The 24,517-nt window shown below is 36.3% G+C and overlaps 1 protein-coding gene across 13 annotated transcripts in view; it reads left to right on the forward strand.

Annotated features, from left to right (window-relative positions):
• Positions 1-859: 859 nt before the first annotated feature.
• Positions 860-24,517, forward strand: part of DCDC2C (doublecortin domain containing 2C) — a 229,963-nt gene continuing 206,305 nt past the window's right edge. For 5 of the 13 annotated variants that reach the window (XR_012473395.1, XR_012473399.1, XR_012473398.1 and 2 more), the window contains exons 1-2: positions 863-1,714; positions 7,752-7,803. Coding sequence is in view for 3 of the 13 variants with exons in the window: in XM_074209597.1 (XP_074065698.1) it covers positions 1,422-1,714; positions 7,752-7,803 (345 nt within the window). In the remaining 10 variants the exon portion in view is untranslated. Of the gene's footprint in view, positions 1,715-7,751; positions 7,804-24,517 lie in introns of all 13 variants that reach the window. The other 8 variants (XR_012473396.1, XR_012473404.1, XM_074209599.1 and 5 more) reach the window with 4 other exon arrangements.

Below are 24,517 nucleotides of genomic sequence, written 5' to 3' on the forward strand. Positions count from 1 at the left end.
CAGTACAAGAAAAGAGCACTAGTCTCAGGGAGCAGGAAATCTAGGCACTTAATACTGATGTGACCTTGGCAAGTCATTTAATTTTTCTATGGCTCACTTCCCTCATAAATTAGGTTAACTATCTGATTAAAAAAAAAAATTCTTCTGGAGAGAGGACAGACCTGCCTGAAATCTCAGAATCCTTGAAGTTTTCAAACAAAGATTAGTTTGATTCCAAACTGAATTCATGTCCCTGCTCTTAATACTGACTGGGAGAATCACCCCTTTTAGATCTCAATGGAATTTTAGAAGTTAGCCCTCTCCTTTTTGGGGGGGGGGGATGAAGAGTGTGAAGTGTTTATTTCAGGTGTATCTGAGACCACCTGAAGTTTTCTTGGCAAAGAAACTGGAGTGATTTTCCATTTCCTTTTCAACTCATTTTACAAATGAGGAAACTAAGGCAAATGGGATAATGACTTGCCCTAGGTCACACATTAGGAGGTCAAATTTGAACTTGGGTCTTTTTGATTCTAGACCAGATACTATTGTACCCCTTAGCTGCCTGCTTTATAAATGAGGAAACTGAGGTCTTAAGAGAACTAGTTTGGTCAGGGTCATGCTGGCTTTAGGAAGCAGTCAAGGTTTGAACAACCGTGCACGGGTGAGAATTCAATGCTCTACTTTGTCTTCCTCCTTTCCCTGGTTCCTCACCGTTTGGCAGTGTGACCAAGAGCAAACCACAATTCCATTTCCAGCCTCAGTATCCCCACCTAGTGGGATGGTAGGAAATCGGGCCAGATGCCCTATGATAACTGGGTGCTAAATTCCTCATCCCACCCGGGTCTCATCTCCTGTTACGCCTCCACCCCCTCGCAGGATGCCTCCTCTCTTTCTCTACCTAGGCTGTCCAACCAGAGCCAGCGGTCACAATAGCTCCAGGCCGCGTCAATGCCAGACCCCCAAGGCAGGGGCAGGTGGGAGCCTAGGTAGAGAGACCCCTGACCCATTATCGCTCCGGATTTCGGCTGGCGGCGACATCTTGTGCTGCTGCTGAAGCCTGGGGACGGATTTGCAGGCCAGTGTCCTCTCCTGTGTTGGGGGCCCCCCAGCCCCCAGCCCCCAGCCTCAGGCATGGAGTGATGCTCCAGGGACCAGAGTCTCAGGTACTGCTCCTGCTCCTGCCGCTAGATAGCTCTTTGGCTCCTAGTCCACCTGTAGAGAGAAGGGAAGGGAAGACAAGAAAAAGTTGAAGTCCAAACCAACTTGTCCAAACCGCTTCTGGAGCTGAACTACCTCCACTTCTGCCTCTTATTCAGCACCTTGCCCCTTCCTGCTCTTCTACCTTCATGGGGGTTGGAACTTGCAAGGCAAGAAAAAAGACACCTGCCGAAGTACATATCTCTTAGTTGATTGGGTATTTGGTCTTTCCTTCCCCATTCATCATGGGCTCCCAAAGACACTTTTCTCACAGCCTGTTGGGCATCACTCCATCCAGGACCATCTTTGTGTATCGCAACGGAGATAAGTTTTACGTGGGCAAGAAGTTTGTGATCAATCGCAGGTGGGTCCCTAGCTTTGAAGCCTTGATGATTCAATTGAATGAGAAGGTGGCAGTGCCCTTCGGAGTGAGGCGGCTCTACACTTCCTGTCACGGACATCTGGTCCAGGAGTTGGAGGAGCTGCAGGAAGGGGGGAGATATGTAGCAGCTGGGAAAGAAGGGTTCAAGAAACTGGAGTAAGTTGGCCTGGGGCCGGGAGAGGTGATGGTTTTTTTTTTTTGGGGGGGTGGAGTGGATGGATCCAAAATTGATCGGCAAGGTCCTGGGGGTTTGGCTTTAGCTTTGTTCCTCAATAAAGGAACCGCTTAGGGAAAATATTTAGGAAACTAGATTGTGTGTCAAATACACACTACAGAGCTAGGCTTTTAGAACTAGAAGAGCCTCAGAGGTTATTTAGTCCCAAACCTCTTATTGATCACATCAGAAAAATGAGGATGGGAAGAGGGAAAGTGGCCACCTGAGAATAAGAAACAGGACTGGGACTTGAGCTCATTTAATAGATGAGAAAAATGAGGCCTGGAAAGCAGAACTGACATGTGACTAGGAAGTCAGAATGGGATTTGAGCCCAGGTTTTCTGATGCTAGATACCATGATCTTTCTCTTAATATTCTATGCTATTACTCATAATCCCCAATTAGTACTGAGTTGTAGTCTGTCAGGATACTTTGTTGTTTAGTAGTTGACTCCAATTGAAATTTTCTTGCCAAAGTTACTGGAGAGAGTTTGCCATTTCCTTCAACTCATTTTATAGATGAGGAAAGCAGGGGATTTGACTTGCCCAGGATCACAGAGCCAGTAAATGTCTGAGGTCAGATGAGTTTTCCTGACTTCAGGTCTGGCTTGCTATCCACTGCACCGCTTTTTGATAAATCTGGAATCAGCATTTTTACCATTCTTTCACTTCTTTAAGTGGTGGTGGTGGATTTTTAGCTCTCTCTCCAAATCTTTCCTCTCTATCTCCTTATGGCTACTTTCTCATAGTAGTTCTCAATTATATAGTGCTTCACAAAGTGATTTCTTCACCCAGTCCTTCAAAAGTCACCCAAAACCTTCCCTGATTATCTTTAATGACTATTCAGCACATTGACAAAAAAGACATAGATAGTGTAATTGTATCTCTTCCAGTCTATATAAAAACCTGGAATCATTTCATTTTCTTCTACACTGTTCTATAGGTTCTGACCTTTTCTGATCATCAGGAGGTTGGACTAGATGATTCCCTAGGGTACCTTCTAGTTCTTACATTGTATTTTCTGAGATTTCTCATAACTTTGTCATTGAATATTCTGTATCCCATTTACCTTTAACATTTTATGAATTTAACTAGTGAGCAGCACAGTCTAAGAAAAGTGGACTGAACTTGAATCAGACCTGAGTTGGAAGTTTGGTTCTGCTGTTTATAATTCAGGTGATCTTGGGCAAGTTATTTTCCATTCTGAACTTCCCTTTTCTTATCTGTATATTGAAATATTTTTATTTCACTTCACAGGGTTGGTGAATTTGTATGTGTGTATATGTGTGCATGTATATATGTATGTGTGTATATGGTGCTAAAAACAATAAAAATAGTTCAATTTTAAGTATGTAGAGATAAGTCATCTATCAGGAAGAATTGATTAAGTAGGCACGTACATTTTTTTCCTATATTGGTACAGTATTTCCCATTTTTTCCTGTTTTAACTAATTTTGTTACTGTCTTACTTCCTGATAGTTTTTTCATAACTCACTTTTTTGTCTATTATGCTTGATATGAAAAAATTGTAGGGAATTTCTTTTCTCATCCCTCTAAAAAATGTTTTTCAGTTAAGGAGAAAATGGAATCTAATGACAGTGTTTCAAACTGAAATCTTCTCTCCTATTCCAGTCATTTATTCATTCACAAATGAAATTATATTAAAATTCCCTTGTCCCATTTTATCCAACCCAATTCAATATATATTTGTTGTGAGATGCAACATGCCATGGTGGAAAGAGTGATGGATTTGAAGTCAGAGGTCCCAGGTTAAAAACCAGGTTCTACCACTTGTTATCTGTATAAACCTGGACAAATGACTTCACTTCTCTGGCCCTCAGGTTTGTTATTTGTAAAAGGAGGGGAGTTGAATTTAAATGACCTCTAGGAACTTTTTCAGTTCTAAATCTAAGATCTGCAGTGCCTACTATGTGCAAAACATTGTGTTTGAAGTAAAGAAGGCAAAGTGAAAAAAGTTACTGCCCTCAAAGATTTTACAGTTTAATGAGACAATATAATATATAACTTGATAAATATAATATGAGGGGGTGGGAGAAGGCAGGAACGATTAGGGGAAAGGGGAAAATCTCCTAATTGAGCCTTGAGGGAAATTAGATTTGAAGAGGGCATGATGAGGAATATAATATAGACAAAAAAGAGGACCTGCCCAGAACTGATGTTGGAATGCAAAAATTAGCCATGAGAAGTTGTGAATGGAATCAAAGTTGCTATTAGTAGTGCAACTAGATGGATGCCACTAATTTAAAACAACGTGGCAACTTGAGACATGAGTGGAGTCAAGTGTTATAATGGAAAAACTAAGAGAGTTTGATTATAGTAGGCAAGTAAAATTGAACTGTGTTTCAGTTTTCCTCCTCTGTAAACTTATTGGAACAAGTGATTTCAAAAATTTCTTCAAGGTCTGCTATTCTGTAATTCCATGGAAAAGAAAACAGAAGTTTGTCTCTGAATGATATGCATGACCTTGGGGCCTGTTTCATGGGCTTATGGCATCACACTATTTGTATGCTTGGCGGAGTTGGGATTTGAACTTGTCTCCTATTTTCTGATCCACAGTTCTTTAACCATAGTTTGTTTCCATTCTTTGTGAGCAAACAATACTGATCTTGAAGAATTCCAGAATTTATAGTATTTGTTTTTCAATGTTTCTTTAATTTTCTTTTTTTTAAATTTTAGAAAGGTTTTATTTTGAATTTTAAAACTTTTCCCCCAATCTTGCTTCCTCCCCCCCACAGAAGGCAATTTGCTAGTCTTTATATCATTCCCATAGTATGCATTGATCTAAGTTGAATGTGATGAGAGAGAAATCATATCCTTAAGGAAGAGCAGAATTACATAATAAGACAACATTTTTTTTTAAAAATTAAAGTTAATAGTCCTTGGTCTTTGTTCAAACTCCAAAGTTCTTTCTCTGGATACAGATGGTATTCTTCATTGCAGATACCCCAAAATTGTGCCTGATTGTTGCCCTGTTGGCATGAGCAAGTCCATTAAGATTGATCATCACTCCCATGTTGTTTTTAGGGTATACAATGTTTTTCTTGTTCTGCTCATCTCACTCAACATCAGTTCATGCAAATCCTTCCAGGTTTTCCTGAATTCCTATTCCCTTCTGGTTTCTAATAGAACAATAGTGTTCCATGATATACATATAGCACAGTTTGTTGAGCCATTCCCCAACTGATGGACATTCCCTCAGTTTTCATTTCTTTGCCACCACAAACAGAACTGCTATGAACATTTTTGTACAGGTGATGTTTTTGCCCCTTTTCATAATTTCTTCAGGGTATAAAACCCAGTAGTGGTATTGATGGATCAAAGGGTATGCACATTTTTGTTGCCCTTTGGGCATAATTCTAAATTGCTCTCCAGAAAGGTTGGATGAGTTGACAGCTCCACCAACAATGTATTAGTGTCCCAGATTTTCCACATCCCTTCCAACATTGGTCATTGTCATATTGGCCAGTCTGAGAGGTGTGAAGTGGTACCTCAGACATGTTTTAATTTGCATTTCTCTAATAATTAGTGATTTAGAGCAATTTTTCATATGATTGTAGATCGCTTTGATTTCCTCATCTGTAAATTGCCTTTGCATATCCTTTGACCATTTGTCCATTGGGGAATGGCTTGTCTATTTTTAAAAAAATTTGACTTAGTTCTCTGTATATTTTAAAGATCAATCCTTTGTTGGAAACACTAGTTGTAAAAATTGTCTCCCAATTTACTACATTTCTTTTGATCTTGATTACAGAGGTTTGTCCGTGCAAAAGCATTTTAATTCAATGTAATCAAAAGTATCTAGTTTGTTTTTAATGCTGTTCTCCATCTCTTCTTTAGTCATAAACTGCTTCCCTTTCCATAGATCTGACGGGTAAACTACTCCTTGATCTTCTAGTTTGCTTATAATATTGTTTTTTTATGTCTAAATCCTGTATCCATTTTGATCTTATCTTGGTATAGTGTGTGAGGAGTTGGTCTAATCCAAGTTTCTTCCATACTAACTTCCAATTTTCCCACAATTTTTTTTAATCAAAGAGGGAGTTTTAATCCCAATAGTTGGATGCTTTGAGTTTATCAAATAGCAGATTGCTATAATCATTTCCTGCCTTTGCACCTAGTCTATTCCACTGATTCACCACTATGTCTTAGCCAATACCAGACAGTTTTGATGACTGATGCTTTATAACATCATTTTAGATCTGGTAGGACTAAGCCACCTTCTTTTGTACTTTTTCCCCATTAAATCCCTGGAGAGTCTCAAATTTTTATGTCTCCATATGTATTAACTTACAATTTTTTCTAACTCAGAGTAATTTTTTGGAATTTTGATTTGTGGGGCACTAAGCAAGTAGTTTAATTTTGGTAGAATTGTCATTTTTAGTATATTTGCTTGGCCTATCCATGAGCAGTTGATATTTGCCCAATTATTTAAGTCTGATTTTAATGTTTCTTTAATTTTTTTTGCAAATAATTTCTGAAATTCCATCTTTGAAAAGAAAATCCTACATATTCTTTTGGCTTGATTTACTTGTATCAGTAAGGCAAATGCATATTTTGCATTTCCTGAACCACTGAGCAGTTTAAATAGCTTCTCACTTCTCAGAAAATTTCATCATAATGGCAATATCAGTAAATGTATTTAAAAACAAAGTTCTGTAAATATTAGCCACCTTAGGGTTATATCTCATAATAGTTTGAAAAGACTAAATTGAAGGACAAAATCTAACAAAATCTATTCAATTGCCAATCATTGTCCAAATTCTCTAGATTAAATTAATTGTAATTTCTTTAAATCATCAGTAAATAATGGAAGGACAAAACTTTTTCATCCTTCCAAAAAAGTTGTAGGCTCATAATTATTATTATTTGTTTCATTTTCCAAAATTCTTAGACTTTTTTTTTTTCCTTTAAGCAAGGAAGATATATCCTTAAAACCAAGAGCTGGAGTTTGAAGTGATTTAAACACTTAAAAACTCCAAATTATTGAATATATGAATGCATGGAGATCAAGCTCTCTTTCAGTACTTCCTTTATGGTGCTAAGTAATGGAGATTTTTTGACAATTTAGAGTAGTCTTTGCCCTCAAGGAGCTTACAGTAGAATGAGGGAAGATGTACATGAAAGGGAACTAGAAAGGGTGTGTGGCACCTAGTGTCTTGGTTTGAATATGTTTGGAAAATGTCTTTGGATGTCTGAAATGTTTGAATATGATATGGTGAAAACATCTCTCAGCATACCAGGGGCAGGGTCCAAGATTTTGTTGGGAGTGGGGTTAAGGGGGAGATCTGGAATAGCATGATTTGAAAATGATTGGGATGTGGAATGACCAGATGTAGTGGAAAGAACAGTGAATTAACTATTGGGAGACTTGAGTCTGTGTTTCAATTCTGTTGTTAATTTGCTATTTAACTTGGAGAAAATCACAACTTTTTGGAATTCTACTTTCCTCACCTACAAATTGAAATGCTTGTACTGCTTGATTCACAGGGTTATTCTTAGAAAAACATGTAAAATTTTCAAGAGACTAACCATTGCCTAAATCTTAAGAGCCTTGAATTGATATTTAAAATACTGTTTAATTCACTATTAAAACAATCATACCAAGCCAGGCATGGTGGCAATCATCTGTAATCCCTGCAAGTGGGGGGAGGCTGAGGCTGGCAGATTATTTGAGCTGGGAAAATTCAGAACTTCATTGGGGTAAAGTTGATGAGGGGTCTGCACTAAGACCAGCACCAATATGGTGAATTCTCTAGGAACAAAGATTAAAATTTCTGTACCAATTATGATTGGGCCTGTGAGTCACTATTGCATTTTCTACTCAGTGTCAATCCCAAACACAACCAAAGAAACAGAAATCTAATTATTTTCTTGTTAGGAAGAGTGCTTTGTCTATACTTTATATTTGTGTTAATCTGCTGAAACATTATTTCCTAATTATGCTTATTTCTATTTGCAGTTATTTCCACATAACTCCTCAGAAACCTACAAGGATGAAACAGGTCAAGGAAGTAAGTGAATACTGCTAACTATTAAGTGTGGAATAGGACTATCATAGAAGTTTAACCATCAGCCTCAAATGCATTGATATTTTAGAAGCACTGACTATTTCATAGGGAATGTTTGCAGAAGTTTGAAGTTCAAGATCAGAATTACTTTTGTTATCTTGTTATATTTTTCAAAGTTAATGTGGGGTAATGGATGTTAATAAAAACTCTTGCCTTACCAGGACTACTAAAACTCCATCTAGCAGGCACTTGTGTATACCAGTATCTATGAAAACTTAATTTAAAAAAAATATTGTTTAAGATACAGAAGGATGGATGTTAGGAAAAGGTTAAACTGGTAAATAAGGTCATTAATTCTGAATCATAGTAACATAAGATTTAGACCTAAAGGAATCCTAGATTTCATCTAATCATTTCCACATGGGAAACTTCACTGAGGTTACACAGGGAAAAAGCCCTTAAACTTTAACTTTGGGTCATGGCTAAATTAAGTTCTCTCCAATATATAATGTAGTAGTCAATATATAATGTAGATTGGTTATTTATTTCCTCAATACAAAAGAAATATTTAAAACACAAAAGACTTATAAGCCCACAGTGACAAAAATTTAGAATATATTACAATAGCTCATAACTCTTACTCTTATGTTCTTCTGAAAGACTGATACTCAAAACATGGAACATTTAGTGGGACTGTTCAAAGAACTTTTACCTTTATCTTAGTTCTGCAGCATTCAAACAAATCCCTTCCTCAAAGTTCATCCCTTTCAGTCTTCTGGGGCTTAGACTCATTTTTTCATTTGTAGTCATCATTTCCTCTAAGAAGTGTTATGGTACTAACAACAACATTGTGTGATAATCAACTATGATGGACTTGTTATTCATCCCAGTAGTATGGTAATGACAATTCTAAAGAACTTGTAATGGAAAATACCATGCACATCCAGAGAAGCAACTAAGGAATCTAAATGCAGACCAAAACTTACTAGTTTTCAATTTTTAAAATTTGTTTTATGTATTATGGTATTTTTACTCTCATGATCCCCCCTTTTATTTGATTCTTCTTTCAAAATATGATGAATAATATAGATATATGTTTACTATAGTTATACATGTATAACCTATATTAGATTGTTTTCTCAGGGGGAGAGAGGAAATGTGAAATTCAAAAACCTTACAAAAATGATTGTTGAAACCTATCTTTGCATGCATTAAATATTTTAGTTTTCCAACTACATGCAATAGTAGTTTTCAACAATCATTTTTTGCAATTTTGAATTTTGCATTTTTCTCTCTTCCTCCCTTCCCTTCTCACTTCCCCTGACAGAAAGCAATCTAAGTATAAAGCTATACATGTATAACCATGCTAAACATAGATCCATATTAATCTATTTTTGCATATAATTGAAAAAATAAAAAAGAAATGTGGTAATTATGAAAAGCACTTCTAACAGATCCATAGGAATCTATTTTTGCATATATTTGAAAAAAAGAAATGTTGTGGTAATTATGGAAAGCACTTCCTATAGTATAGCTAGCACTGACTGAGACAGCCAGAACCTTTCAACCTCTCAAATTTGTTACCTCCTAGTTAAGAAATGTCTTTCTCAGTATTGCTATTAAGTTCACCTATATTCAGGGAAAGAAATAGAAAGCAGAAGACCCAGTCAAGACCTTGAGATACTGACTCAACTCACCTCATTCTGTACATGACAGAGAGAGAGAGAGAGAGAGAGAGAGAGAGAGAGAGAGACAGACAGACAGACAGACAGACAGACAGACAGACAGACAGCAAAAGACAGAGACAGAGATACAGTGATAGACGAGATAGAGAAAAAGACAGGAAGGAGGAGGAGTTTAAGTTTCATTCCTCAAATTCTGAGGAAAGGAAGAATATAGCAAGAGAAGAATTTATTTTCTAAAGGTTTTTGATAGGTGGCTCATTCACTTTAAGAATTCTCTTTTTTAGCCCATTCTCTTTCCTATGCAGAGATCACAGGGACCAAAGAATTGCGGAAAAGCATGAATTCTACAGCTCTGAGCACATGTCGCTGAAAATGGTTCAGAGCAGCTTGAATTCAATTCCTGCTATGAGGCACTTTTCAAATTCATTCCCTGATGGCTTAACACTTATATGTATTAGAACTTGTCCACTTGAAAGAGTCAAAGGGAACTATATAAAACAGTACACCTTCCTTTATGATATTGTCATTGCTGATAATATATTTCTTGACTCTTGACTTATCTTTGGCCTTATAACACTTTCTTTTGAATATCTACAATTCTGTCTTCCATCTTCAAATCTCTGTCCTTTGAAGGTGTATTTAACTTTTAGAATCTGTTAAAAGTCATTCTTAGCAAACCAGGGAATATAATGGGTGACTGAGAAAGCAGTTGGAAATATGGGTTTTAGTTTTTTTTTTTTAAAGAATGACATTGACTTGTATGTGTCAGAATTGTCAAGTGTAGAATATTTTATTGGGACTAGAAGGGAGTTTAGAATATTAGAGAACAAAAAACAAAGACTTAGATGTTAGAACATGGGATATTAGGGATGAAAGAACAGAATATAGAACATTGATTGTCAGGACTGGAAAGAAATCTTAGAAGCCAGAGTCTGGATAATCAGTTGCCAAGGATATCATAGAGAATACTCCTGTGGAGTTCTAGGTTGAACTAATTGATATTTGATGTCCTTTGTAAGTAAGATTCTGTGATTCTATGAATCTTTTTTATTTATTTTTTCTCTTTTAAATTTATTTTTATTTTTTTATCCATATGCACATGCACATTTTTAAGTTACAAAATTTCATTCTACCCTCCCTTCCCATCCCCCTCCCCTCATCAGCAAACAGCCAGGTTAGCATTGTATATACATAATTTTGATAAATGTTTACAGATCAGTCATTTTTGGTATGAGGAATTAGGATCAAGGGAAAGAGATACATAAGAGATAATTTTTATAAAATGTTAATCAAATCTGGAAGTGATGTTTTTTTTTTGTTTTTGTTTTGTTCTTTCTTTGGATAGGGATGACATTGTCCATAGCTGGTCTAATATAGTTGTCCTAGCTCTCTGAACTGCTGAAAGAAGCTGCTTCCATCAAGGTTGATCCTCTCATGATGTTGTTGTTGTTAACATGTACATTGTTCTCTTGGTTCTGTTCCCTTCACTCAGCATCATATCCTGTAACTCATTCCATGCTTCTCTAGAGTCTGACCATTTATGGTTTCTTATAGAACAATCATATTCCATAGTATTCATGTACCATATGTGTTTAGCCATTCCCCAATTGATGGACATCCCCTTAATTTCTAGTTCTTTGCCAGTACAAAAAGAGCTGCTATGAATATTTTTGGAACGTGGGACTTTTCCTATTTTTTATGTTTTCTTCTGGATATAGACCTAGAATTGGAATTTCTGGGTCAAAGGGTATGAACATTTTTATTGGTCTTTGGGCATAGTTGCATATTTTTCTTCAGAATGGCTGGATCTATTCATAGTTCCACCAGCAATGCATTAATGTCCTAATCCTCCCACAATCTCTCCAACATTGATCATTTTCTCTTTTTCTCATCTTGGTCAATCTGATAGATATGAGGTGTGATACTTCCTAGTTTTAATTTGCATTTCTTTAATCAATAATGATTTGGGGCATTTTTTCAAAGGGTTTATATATAGCTCTAATTTCTTCATTTGAAAACTATCTATTTATATCCTTTGACCATTTATCAATTGGGGAATTACCATAACCTTATAAATTTGCTGCAATTCTCTATATATTTTAGAAGTGAGACCTTTATCAGAACTTCTAGTTGTAAAGATTGTTTTCCAGCTTTGCTTTCCTTCTAATTTTGGCAGCATCGATTTTATTAATGCAAACCCTTTTCAATTTAATATAGTCAAAAATCATTCATTCTGCAGTTTTTTTTTTTTTTAGGATTTTGCAAGGCAAATGGGGTTAAGTGGCTTGCCCAAGGCCACACAGCTAGGTAATTATTAAGTGTCTGAGCCCAGATTTGAACCCAGGTAGTCCTGACTCCAGGGCCGGTGCTTTATCCACTGCGCCACCTAGCCGCCCCATTCTGCAGTTCATAATGTACTCAACTTCTTGTTTGGTCATAAATTTATCCCTTTCCATATATTTGATAGAGTATTTCTTGGTCTAATAATTTATCTATGGTGTCATCCTTTGTCTAAATCCTGTATTCATTTTGACCTCATTTTAGTATAGGGTATGACATGTGGGTCTATGCCTAGTTTTTGCTATACTATTTCCCAGTTTTTCCAACAATTTTTGTCAAATAGCAAATTCTTATCCTAGAGGCTGATGTCTTTGGGTTTGTCAAACAGTAGATTGCTGGAGTCATTTAGTGCAGTTTCTTTTGAACCTATTCCAGTCCACTGATCCATTGCTCTATTTCTTACCCAGTATCAGGCAGTTGTGATGACTACAGCTTTATAGTATAGTTTTAGATCTGGTGGAGCTCTAGGCCATCTTCTTTTATATTTTTTTCATAAGTTCCCTTGCTATTCTTTTTTTGTTTGTTTGTTTTGTTTTGTTTAGTTTTTCAAGACAATGGGGTTATAAATGACTTGCTGAATGCCACACAGCGAGGTAATTATTGTTTAAGGCCATATTTGAACTCAGGTCCTCCTGACTCCAGGGCCCAAGCTCTATCCACTGCACCATCTAGCTGTCCCTCCCTTGCTATTTTTATTTTTTTATTAAAGATTTTATTTGAGTTTTATAATTTTTCTCCCAATCTTACTTCCCTCCCCCCACACAGAAAACAATCTGTCAGTCTTTATTTTGACTATTCTTGACCTTTTGTTGCTCCAGATGAATTTTCTTACTATTTTTTCTTGCTCCGTAAAATAGTTATTTCGTAGTTTGGTTGGTATGGCACTGAATGAGTAATTTAATTTGCGTAGAACTGTCATTTTGATTATATTACTCAACCTAACCATAAGCAATCAACATTTTCCCAATTATTTAAATCTGACTTTATTTGGGTGAGAAAAGCTTTGTAATTGTGTTCATATAGTTTCTGGGTTGGTCTTGGGAGGTAGATTCCCAAGTATTTAAGGTTGTCTGGGGTTACTTTAATTGGAATTTCTCTTTCTATCTCTTGCTCTTGGGCTTTGTTATATAGAAATGCTGATGACTTATGTGGGTTTATTTTATATCCTGCTACTTTGCAAAATTTGTTAATTGTTTCAAGGAGTTTTTTAGATGATTTTCTTGGATTCTTTAAGTATTCCATCATATCATTTGCAAAGAGTGAATGAAAGTTTTGCTTCTTCATGGCCATTTCTTATTCTTTCAATTTCTTTTTCTTCTCTTATTGCTACAGCTAGCATTTCTAATACAATATTGAATAGTAATGGTGATAATGGCCATCCTTATTTCACCCCTGAGTTTATTGGAAATGTTCTGTGTTTATTCCCATTACATATAATATTTGTTGATGGTTTTAGATAGATATAATTTATTATTTTAAGGAAAACTCCATTTATTCCTAAACTTTCTAGTGTTTTCAATAGGAATGGATGTTGTATTTTATCAAAGGCTTTTTTAGTATCTATTGAGATGATCGTATGATTTTTGTTGGTTTTGCTCTTGATATGTTCACTTATGTTGAGTGTTTTTCTAATATTGAACTATTCCTGCCTACCTGGCATAAATCCTACCTAATCATGGTGTATTATCCTAGTAATAACTTTCTGTAGTCTCATTGCTAAAGTTTTATTTAAGATTTTTGCATCAATATTCATTAGGGAGATTAATCTATAATTTTCTTTGTCCATTTTAGTTCTTCCTGGTTTAAGCATCAGCACCATGTTGGTGTCATCAAAGGAGTTTGGCAGAACTCCTCCTATTTGTTGAATAGGAATTAATTGTTCCTTAAATGTTTAATTAGAATTCACTTGTAAATCCATCTGGACTTGGAGATTTTTTTTTTTAGGGAGTTTATTGATGGTGTCTTCAACTTCTTTTTTTTTTTTGAAATGGAATTATTTAAGTAATTTATTTCCTCTTCTGTTAATCTGGGCAGTTTGTATTTTTGTAAATATTCATCCATTTTACTCAGGTTATCCAATTTATTGGCATACAGTTTGGCAAAGTAACTCCAAATTATCTCCTAATTGGTGGTTAGTTCACCCTTTTCATTTTTGATATGGGTGATTTGGTTATTTTCTTTCTTTTTTTTTTTCCAAAAAAATCAGATTAACCAAAGGTTTGTCTATTTTATTGGCTTTTTCATAAAATCAGCTCTTAGCTTTATTTATGAGATCAATGGTTTTCTTGCTTTCAGCTTTGATTCTATGAATCTAACACAATAATTCACCCTTATTCCTGATACATTCCTTAGCCTTGACAGATGGACACTTAAAGGATGTACCTTTTTGTGAAGATCTAAGAGATGCATCTTTATGCTTCTTTAAAATCATAGACTTAATGGCTTTATATAATCTGAGAGTTTTATGAAGCACATTTTTGCAGATGGATCCACTTTTCTAGGGGAATGGGAACTCTGATGGGGCTTTGGATGGAATATAAGCTTGTTGCAAGCTGTTCAGAGCAGAGAAATTCTTTGGGTGGGGGTTGGGGAATAAAAAATTTGTGTGTGTGCTAGACACTATACTAAGGCATATTGATGGACTTTGAATCTGGGTGCTTGATTTTAAGGAATTTAAGGATTTCAACCATAACTTAATTATAGATCAAAGTGACTTTTGAAGTCATCTCGTCCATCCTCCTCATTTTTTTCACTTTTTAAAATAGTTTTTTTAATTTTACAATTTTTTTACCCCAATCTTGCTCCCCCCCCCACAGAAGGCTGTCTGATAGTCTTTACATTGTTTCCATCATTAATCAAAATTGAATGTGTTGAGAGAGAAATATCATTAAGGAAAGAATAAAATACAAGAGATAGCAAAATTACATAATAAGATACCCTCTTTTAAAATTAAAGGTAATAATCTTTGGTCTTTAAACTGCATAATTCTTTCTTTGGATCCAGATGGTATTCTCCATCGTAGATACCCTAAAATTGTCCCTGATTGTTACACTGCTGGAATGATCAAGTCCATTAAGGTTGATCATCATCCCCACATTGCTGTTAGGGTGTACAATGTTCTGGTTCTGCTCATCTCACTCAGCATCAGTTCCTGCAAATCCTTCCAGGCCTCCCTGAATTCCCATCTCTCCTGGTTTCTAACAGAACAATAGTGTTCCATAATGTACATATACCATAGTTTGTTCAGCCATTCCTCAATTGATGGACATTTACTCAATTTCCAATTCTTTGTCACCACAAACAGGGCTGCTATGAATATTTTTGTACAAGTGATGTTTTTACCCTTTTTAATGATCTCTTCAAGGTATAGACTCAGTAGTGGTATTCCAGACTCCTTATTTTACAGAAAACCAAAACCTGAAGAATTTAAATGACTAGTACAAGGTCAAACAAGAGGCAAACACTCAAGGGAGAACTATACACTAGACCTTCATTGCAAACATTCTGCTAAAAGTAGGGCCACCTTGAACCTTATATGTCTGAATTCCAAAATGAGGATATATATATATATGATTTCATTTTTCTAAACTGTTTTCCTCACAAAAAAACTCATGAGGTAAATGTGTGTTATTGTTTAGGAAACTGAATCTCAGAGAGATAAAATAACTTTGTTCAGCAGTCAGTGTCAGAAGTGGTCTGATTACATGTAATGTCTTTCCATTTCCCTGTAATTTCATGATAACTACTATGTGAACATCTTAATACTGGGCTAAGTATTGTATATTTGGTCCTCATAAAAACTCTGGGAGGTATAGGTGCTGTTATATTCTCCATTTTACAGTTAAGGAAGTTGAGGCTAATGACTTATCCAGGATCATGCAGTTAGTAAATTTCTGAGACTGGATTTGAACTTAGATCTTCTGATATTAAGTCTAGTCCTCTACATACTGGGCCACCAGTCTACCTCTAACCAGCCAATAAATCCTTTATTAAACACTTGCCATATTTAAGACTCTGTCCTAGGTGATATAAGGGATCCAAAGAATAAAGTAACATGGTTCCTGCTCGCCAGACATTTTCATTTTAACAACCAATGAATGTTTTTGAATTTGAATTTAAATAGAAAATAGATGATCTAAACACAATGGTCATCAACTTTTTACTAAAAGTAAACAATTAACATGCAAAGGGTTTATTGAAAAGAGGAATTTCCATGTACTTCAGAAAACATAGTAGGAAAGAGAGTCATGCAGTTTCATCGACTTTCTGTTTGGGCAAAAATGTATTTGTGGAAAAATTGAAGACAAAACTCCAGAGACCTCGACTGAATATAGAAATTCACTTACAATTAATTAGAAAGCCATTTTATATACACTTAATGAAGCCCATAGACATGATTTGTAAAATATTGTTGTGTAATGCATTTGCAATCACATTTCATTTAATTGGGTTCTAGGGTGGGTGGGTAGAGCAAGATTTTAGGTAAACACCCTTGGGGCCTTGGTTTATTGCTGGCTTTTCACATTTGCTTTAATGAGAAAAGTCTCATTTGAACTCCAGAGGCTTCCTATAGTTCAGCAGGCTCCAGCTTATCATCTTTAAAGATTTGTTTAGGCCTCGAGATCCTGGCTAGTCCCCTTGATAACATGCCTAGGAATTGGTGAATTAAAATTGTTTTGCTTGAACCCCCTCGTGAGACAACTCTTCTAATAGATCTGAGTCAGGGTTCATTGTCTAGCAATCCACCTCCATGAGGCTGAGTATAGAGTGCTCCCAACTTGCTGAGCAGCTCAAGGGACACAGAGTCTGGTTAACTGCCTTTGACTTTTACTAGAGGATATTTATGTCTGTGAAATGTCGAAGAGTCACTATTTTAACTGTTTTTTTTTTTTTTTTTTTTGGCATGGTGGCTCTCTGTGGTGGTGAATTTACTCTTCCTAATCCTGGGCAATTTTTGTATGTCTTTTTACAAATCCTCCATAGAAGATAGACTAAAGTTCAGCAGACCCACCTTTAGTTTCTTTAATATTTTGTGGATACCTGTGCAGTAATTGTGGAGGGATTATGATCCCTTATACTTACGTTTGTGTGGCATCTTTTACATATAAATTACTGTGGGTATATCAACAGGACATCACATCAAGAAACTGATATGAAAATTAATTTCATTATAAGAGAAATGAACATGCATGTGTATCCCAAAGTCAGAGCAAAGAGTTCACAATCCATACAGAAGTTTGCATTTTTATAACCCAAGGCCAAAGGAATAAGGTGATACCAGGAAGGGGCAGGACATAGGAGGGGGAAGAGTGGCGTAAAGGTAGGAAAAGGACAAAACCCCTCCTAAAGGGGAGGAGCAAGGCTCTGGAAAATTTGTACTTTTTTCTCTTGGGAACCCCTAAACTATGAAGATAAGGGAGTCTATCTCTTTATCTTCAAAGGGTTCCAGCTGCATAAGCATTTTCCCAGCCTGGCATAGATTGGCTGGCGCCTTTCTTGCTTCCCAAGGACACATAGGGAATGCAGCTGATATTCTATCAACTCTTGGTCCAATGTCTCTGGAAAATATGACAACTCGATAAAACAAATTCCATCACATAATGCTCCATCATGCAAAATGATAATCATTATATGAGATGGCATGTTTGTCACATGATGTGATGTCACACAAGGGTACAGCAACCACAAGAAATGGATTGTTTGCCACCTTTTGTGACAGTCTGGCAAATGATCATCACATGATGTGTCCATAGTATGGCATGGTGTTTATCACAGGCTTCAATATGCTATACAGCATGATCATAACATGATGTAACATGACCCATCAATGATGTGACATGTCCACCACAATATAACATGTCCACCCCATGTATAATGTGTCACATGGTAAGCTTTGTTGATGTGACATGTTCATCAATTATGTGTGTCCATCATATGATACAGCATTTGGCACATGAAATGATGAGTTCATCTCTTGATGTGGTACTGTCCCTACATGACCTGCTCATCACATGCAATTGCATGTTTGTTACATGATGTAGTATGCTAGATAACCTCTCAAGGACCCATCTTGGTCACATGAGGCAGTGGGCTTTCCATATGATAAAATGCATTAGTTGTGTTTGTCACATGACACAGCACTTTCAACATAGAACATGACAGCACATAGCACATTCATTACATGACTGGCATGCTTATCACATGACATAGCTTTTTCACAGTATGTTTGTCACATGATAGAGTATGAGCATGTGACTCTATGCCTTTCTAAATGGTTCTATTGCAGGTAGAATATTAATTCTTTGAAGCTTTATATTTTTCAGCCATATTCTGTAACATTATTGGATAAATATTTATGTTACAAAAATGGGATCTCTCATCAAGAAATCTGAGAACATTGAAGTCATTATTTCCCCAAATGCCATCTAATGCACTCTGCTCCTTTTATACTATTCTATGCACTGTTAAATAGAATACCTAGATTGATAACTGAAACACACCACACACATCCCCAAAACATAAAAAAAATACATCTTGAAAAGAATTTAAACACAACTTAAAATCCAGTAGCTGCCTAGAAACATCAGTTTTCTTATAGTTTTATTCCTCTTTATTGGGGAAGGTGGCATCCATGGATTAAAGGTTATTTAGGGAAGCAGATGGACCTTTTGAAGTTTTTTATGGTTAGAAGCTAGGAGGCAGAAAAATGTGTCTCCTCCACTTGAAAAATGTTTTCTCTCAACAGATAGGGGCAACTAGAGGTGTGAAAGGCTTTCTAGATTATTAGATGTAGTCTTGCATTGCTTGGTTTGATTTAAGCATTTTCTTTGTTAGCAGGGAGGAGGAGGAGCTTTGTGAGGGGAGTATATTAGGAAATGACTGTTGTATAAAAAACAAAGGACATCAAACTGACAGAATAGAATACAAGATCACTGTGGGTTCTTAGTGAAGGGGAAAATGAGGCAAGGCCCTGAAATGTGGGGCAATCCTTGCGTATATGGTCAAACTGGTTTTGGTCACAAAATATACCCCCAGATTGAAAATCTGGGTCAAAATTTTCCAGTCTTTCTCTACTGGTTGATTGATGACTTCAGGGGAGGATTGGTTTTATACTCTGGACTTGAAAGAATAGCCCAAAGGCCCCTATAAATCTCTCTTAGAAGCTTGTTCCTACTGATGGTTTCTGTACCCGGCTACCCTTTGACAAGCTGATTCAGCATTTGTGAAAGCATTAAAAATGTCGGTTTCTAGCTGTAAATTCCCTCCCCCCACCCCCTTGCAGAGGAAGGTGCTTTTAGATTGTAGGCAACAGACTTAGGGGAATTATTATTTTTTTTTGACACATATGGGTATCACACATCTGACCTAGTCTAGTTCAGAAACTTGAACCTTGTTTGAACCCTGCTGTAGAGAAGGAGTTTTTAATCCGAGTTTCACAAATAACCATGGGATTCATGGATAGATTTCAAAAGAGTCTGTGAAGTTGGATGGGAAAAAAGTATTACATCTTTATTTTCACCAATCTCCAACTGAAATTTAGTATTTCCTTCAATTATGAATATGGGCAAAAAGGGTTCTGTAGATTTCAGGATATTACAAAACACAGATGAATTTAAGAACCATTCTCCTAGAAGGCTTCTTAAGATCTTTTGAGGGACAGATCTTATTCTAATTATGTTGGAATTGGGAGACCTGGCTTTGAATTTTGACTCACTTACTAGAAATTTGTCCAATTTCCCTCCCCCAAACCCCAAGCTGCCAAGGTTCCTCAAGGAAGTGTCTAATCTTAATCTAAACATGATTTCTCTGGAGAAAATTTTATGCTCCAAACTTTTGCATCCCTTTCCTCACCTCTTTCAATAAATTCCCGTCCCATGCTTTAATCCTTCCAATCTTATGTGGATGTGGTGCTAGAGGACCTGAATTCAAAGATGGACAAATCACTTCTTGGAAACTCTTGGAAAGCAAAAAAAAAAAAGACTTTATAACAAGAGGCAGGCCAACTAGTGCAATAATCACCTCATTTTGCAGTTTAGGAAACTGAGTCCCAGAGAAATGAGGTGACTTTGTCCAAGGTCACTCAGATATATACAAGATAGAAGTAGGATTTAAACCCTGTTCTCACCCCAAATCTAGTGTTCTTATGACTTCCCCACTTCAGGACTGATATTCTATTTCCACCTAGCTTCCCCTATACCCTGCCTCATAGGGTTATGGGAAGAAAAGTACTTTGTAAACTTTAAAAGTTCTATATACGGTTATGTCTTTCAGATTGTGACTTTCCCCATTGTTATTTTGGTACTTTGTGGGTCAGCATAAAAAATTAAATGGGAATTTTTTTTTGAGCTTTACAGAAGTCTCAGACAATATGCTAAGGTCAGTAGACGTTGAAGAAAAAGGTTTTCTTATAGTACTTTTTACTTAACTTTGACTTACATATACAGCCTATAACCAAGGTACTTATTATACCTTAAAAAAAAAGGGAAAAAAATCAGACTTTTCTGGAATGAAGGGGGGAGGGTCAAAAAATTTTACATGACTTATCTAGATTGCAGGAGCATTGCTCCCCTAACTCCCACATGTAAGAAATAATTCTGAATATTTTTAATGATTATTCTACTATAAAGGAGAGATCATAAGCAATGTTGCAAAGTGGGATTGATAATGGCAAAAAAGAGATAAAGCCTCACTCTCATTCTTGTTTTCTTGGTTTTAATTTTGCATCCTAACTTCTGAATGGATACAACTGATTCAAGGGTCCTTTCTAATAATCTAATCTTATCTTCCCTTCCCTTCCCATAGTGATGGGTAGGAGTAAGACTCATTGCCAAAATTGCTGGTACACTCACAAGACTGGATAACCATTTCAGCTCTGTTTTGTTCCACTTTCAAGTTTACTATTAAAAAAAAAACTCAAAGGAGGATTGAATTGCTTTGAAGGGTGTGTGTATGGAATGTTAGAATGGTAGTAAGGAAGATAGCTGAGTTGTAAGTGTAATAAAGGATTAGTTATTGTTAATAAGCTTGAAGGAGGGTAACAACCTCCCTCTCATCATGTATTGAAAGAATTTTAATCTCTGATGGTTGAGATTATTCCATAGGAGCCACAAGTAATGGATTCAAGTATCCTAGGGGTATTTTCTCTGTGTCTCTTGAGTGCTTTGCTCTGGTGTGAAGTATATATACCTTAGGAGAATACTCTAGGGTGCCAGGATCACGATGCCAGGCTGCCTGAAGACAACTACACAAGGAACACAAAGCAATTCAGTGGAGACAATTCTGTGTTAGGTCAATAACAATTGAATCCCTGGCAGTGCCTTCTTTCTCAGCTGTTCCCTATTCAAGAATTCAGTCTCCTGGTTCTAACTTCCAACATCAACTTGGGCAGAATCATTTAAGTGGGAGAAGTTTTGTCTTTGTGAGATGGCTTCCATTCCATCCTTTACCTTTCTTCCTCCTCCTTCCCTTTGTTTGCTTTCCTTCTTTCCATGGTGTGCAGTGTATAGAGCACTGGTCTTGGAATCAGGAAGACTCATCTTCATGAGTTCAAATCCCACCTCTGATACCATCTGTGTGACCCAAGGCAAGTCACCTTACTCTTTGCTTCAGTTTCCTTATGAGTTGGAGAAGGAAATGGCAAACCACTCCAGTATTTTTGTCAAGAAAACCCCAAATGGGGGCCATGAAGAGTTGGTTATTTCTGAATAGAGTTACATTTTTTTTCAGAGGCCTTTCAGATTTGGGAACTAGAGAGACCTAATTTTTAAAGGTCAAAGAACTTTTTTTCTTTCTCCCTCCTCCCTCCCTTTTTTGCTTTCCTTCCTTCCAAAGGGGCAGCTAAGGTGGAACAGTGGACAAAGCACTGGTTCAGGAGTCAGGTAGACCTGAGTTCAAAGAGCCTCAGACACTTGATACTTCCTAGCTTTGTGACCTTGGGCAAGTCATTTAACCCCAGAAAAACCAAAATAAACAAAAACCAAATAGTAGTAGGGATAGGATTATAACCCAAGCTTCAGTTCAAAATTCTGTGCCTTCTTGGCAGACATGAAATAGTGGGAAAACAGAATTGAGTCAATTTCTTTCCTTTTTTTTTTTGTCCTATCCTATTATGTTGTTATGTTCAGGGTTTCTGGTTAGGAATCATCCTTTACTTAAACTGTTCTGCAGTTGCTAGTATTGGAAAATTGCCCACATTACTCACCCAGGATCAAACCGTGTCAGAAACAGAAGATGAACCAAATCATCCTGATTACATTATTTCCCCTCTCTCCATTATTTCCTCAAGCTGTCAAAACATCTATTTTAGAGGTAGAAGGGATTGTAGAGATTTCATAGTCCAAGCAACACTATCACTTTGCTGATGAGGAAATGAAGGCATGGAGGCTTAAATTCCAACTCTACCAGCTATTGGGCTGTTAGGTGGCACTGTGAATAGAGCACCAGACCTGGAAGAAGGAAGACATCTCCCTGAGTTCAAATCTGGCCTCAGAATCTTACTAGCTTGACCATGGGTGAGTCACCCTGTTTGCCTCGTTTTCTCATCTGTAAAATGAGCTGGAAAAGGAAATGGCAAATCACCCTTTTGCCAAGAAAATTTCAAATGTTAAGAAGAGTCAGACCCCACTTGAATAAAAATCAACTTGTTGGTTGACTCTGAAGCTGGAGGATCTGGGTTTGATCTTTAGATAGATTAGATTATTTAAGTTCTCTGAATCTCAGTTCTATGGGATATGAGTGTTTCTTTTTTTTTGTGATACCCAGTAAGTGAGGCAATGCTCAAACTCATGTCAAAATGTCCTTCCTCCAAATCCAGCATTCTCTTCCAATGTTATATTAGCTGCTTTAAGTTTTTTCCCATTCTTTTTCTATTATGAACTGCCTTTTCAATATTTGATATTACTGATAATTTTAGGTGCTTAATGCAAAATATTCAGGTGTGATTATATTTTAATTCAAAGTTTACCCTCTTTTAAAATAAATGATTAATTGAAGAATACCTTGAAATATTGTGCTACCAAGCAATGTGTGACTTTCAATGTACTAAAGGCACATTAGTCTGGAAGGTTTTTGTTCTGGCTTTTGTTCTTTAACTAAAAAGGTGTGTATTTTGGACAAATTATATATGTGTGTGTGTGTGTGTGTGTGTGTGTGTGTGTGTGTATTTTTTTTCTTTTTTTTAGATTTTTCAAGAGAATGGGGTTAAGTAGGTAATTATTAAGTGTCTGAGGTCAGATTTGAACCCAGGTACTCCTGACTCCAAGGCTGGTACTCTATCCACTGCATCACCTAGCTGCCCCAACAAATTAAATTTATTTTAGGACTTTATTTCTTCATCTGTAAAACTCTTTAAGGTCCTCCTCTTGCTCTAATAGTGTTCTCCAAAGTTCCTTTCAACAGTGACATTCTAAATTCTAAGAGTCCTTCCAACTCTATGTTCTTTAGTTTTTTTCCTTCTAGTTCTGTGGTTCTATCTTCTAAGATCCCTTTGAGCTCTGACATTTTATATAGCTCAAGATTTTTTTTATTTCTGACTTTGGAAGGCTTATTTGTATTTAAGGGATTGCCCTTTATTGATAAAGCAAAGAAAGATGTCTGGAGGAACAGAAAAGCTTAAATCAAACATGCCATTGTCATTTAAAAAAACTATCTGAAGGCAGACTAGAGCATCTTCAGATTTATAATTCAAGTTATTAAGAAAACAATTTGATTTATAATGAACTGATTTTCATGTTCTTTAGGAGCATTAGCATATAGAATTAGAAAATTTTGGTTCTATGTCTGATTTTGCTACAAATGATTCATTTGGTTTTTCCTGAACCTCAGTTTTCTTATCTATAAAATAAAAGGGTTAGCTTTGAAATCCTTGCAAATTTAAAATTCAGCAGTGTTTTATTTGTTGTATAAAAATCCAGGAACATTTTAGAAGGGATGCAGCCCTAGAAAAATCCTTTTTCCTGTCTCCTTTTTGTGACCTGGGAACCTACATTCTTAGCACTAAGTTTGGACCTCAGTAACTTTAGTTATGAGGGAAAAGTTGATTTAAAGATTGCTTTTGTTTTTTTTCTCCATCTCATCACCAGTATCAAGGAGCTTATCAGAAACTGATTAGGGCATAGACCATGCCTCCAAGTTTTCTAAATCTATACTGGTTTCCTCCTATCCTTTATTATGCATCCTGGTCTGAAGTACCACCATATCAATTATGCCCTGCTTAGACCTTTGGAACTGCCTAGTAAAGTTGCTTTCCATGCATATCATCCAGACTGTCATTTCTGTATTCCCATGTTAGATGAGCTAAAATTGGCTTTTTTTAATAACTTCCACAAATGACTCTAAGATCTGTTCTCTGAGTCTAGGCAGAACAAGTCTTAATCTCATGCAGATGACAAACCTTTAAATATATGAAGACAAAAATCAAGTCTTTCTTAGATGTAGGTTTTAAATTTATTCCTATTAAATGTCATCTTAATAGATTAATCTCATTATTTCAGGCCGCAAAGAGCTTTTTGGATCCTAATTCTGTCATTCAATGTGTTAGTTCCTCTTTCCAGCTTCAAGGCATGAACACATTTGATATGCATTATTACTTAGGCTTTTAACCAAGTCATTGATAAAGCTAAGAAGCCCGATCAAGGACAGTGAGAACACTATTGCTTTCACTATAAAGATCTCCCTCCACAGCGACATTTATT

The sequence above is a fragment of the Macrotis lagotis genome, chromosome 1 (genome assembly GCF_037893015.1).
Source record: "Macrotis lagotis isolate mMagLag1 chromosome 1, bilby.v1.9.chrom.fasta, whole genome shotgun sequence".
Taxonomy (NCBI): Eukaryota; Metazoa; Chordata; class Mammalia; order Peramelemorphia; family Peramelidae; genus Macrotis; species Macrotis lagotis.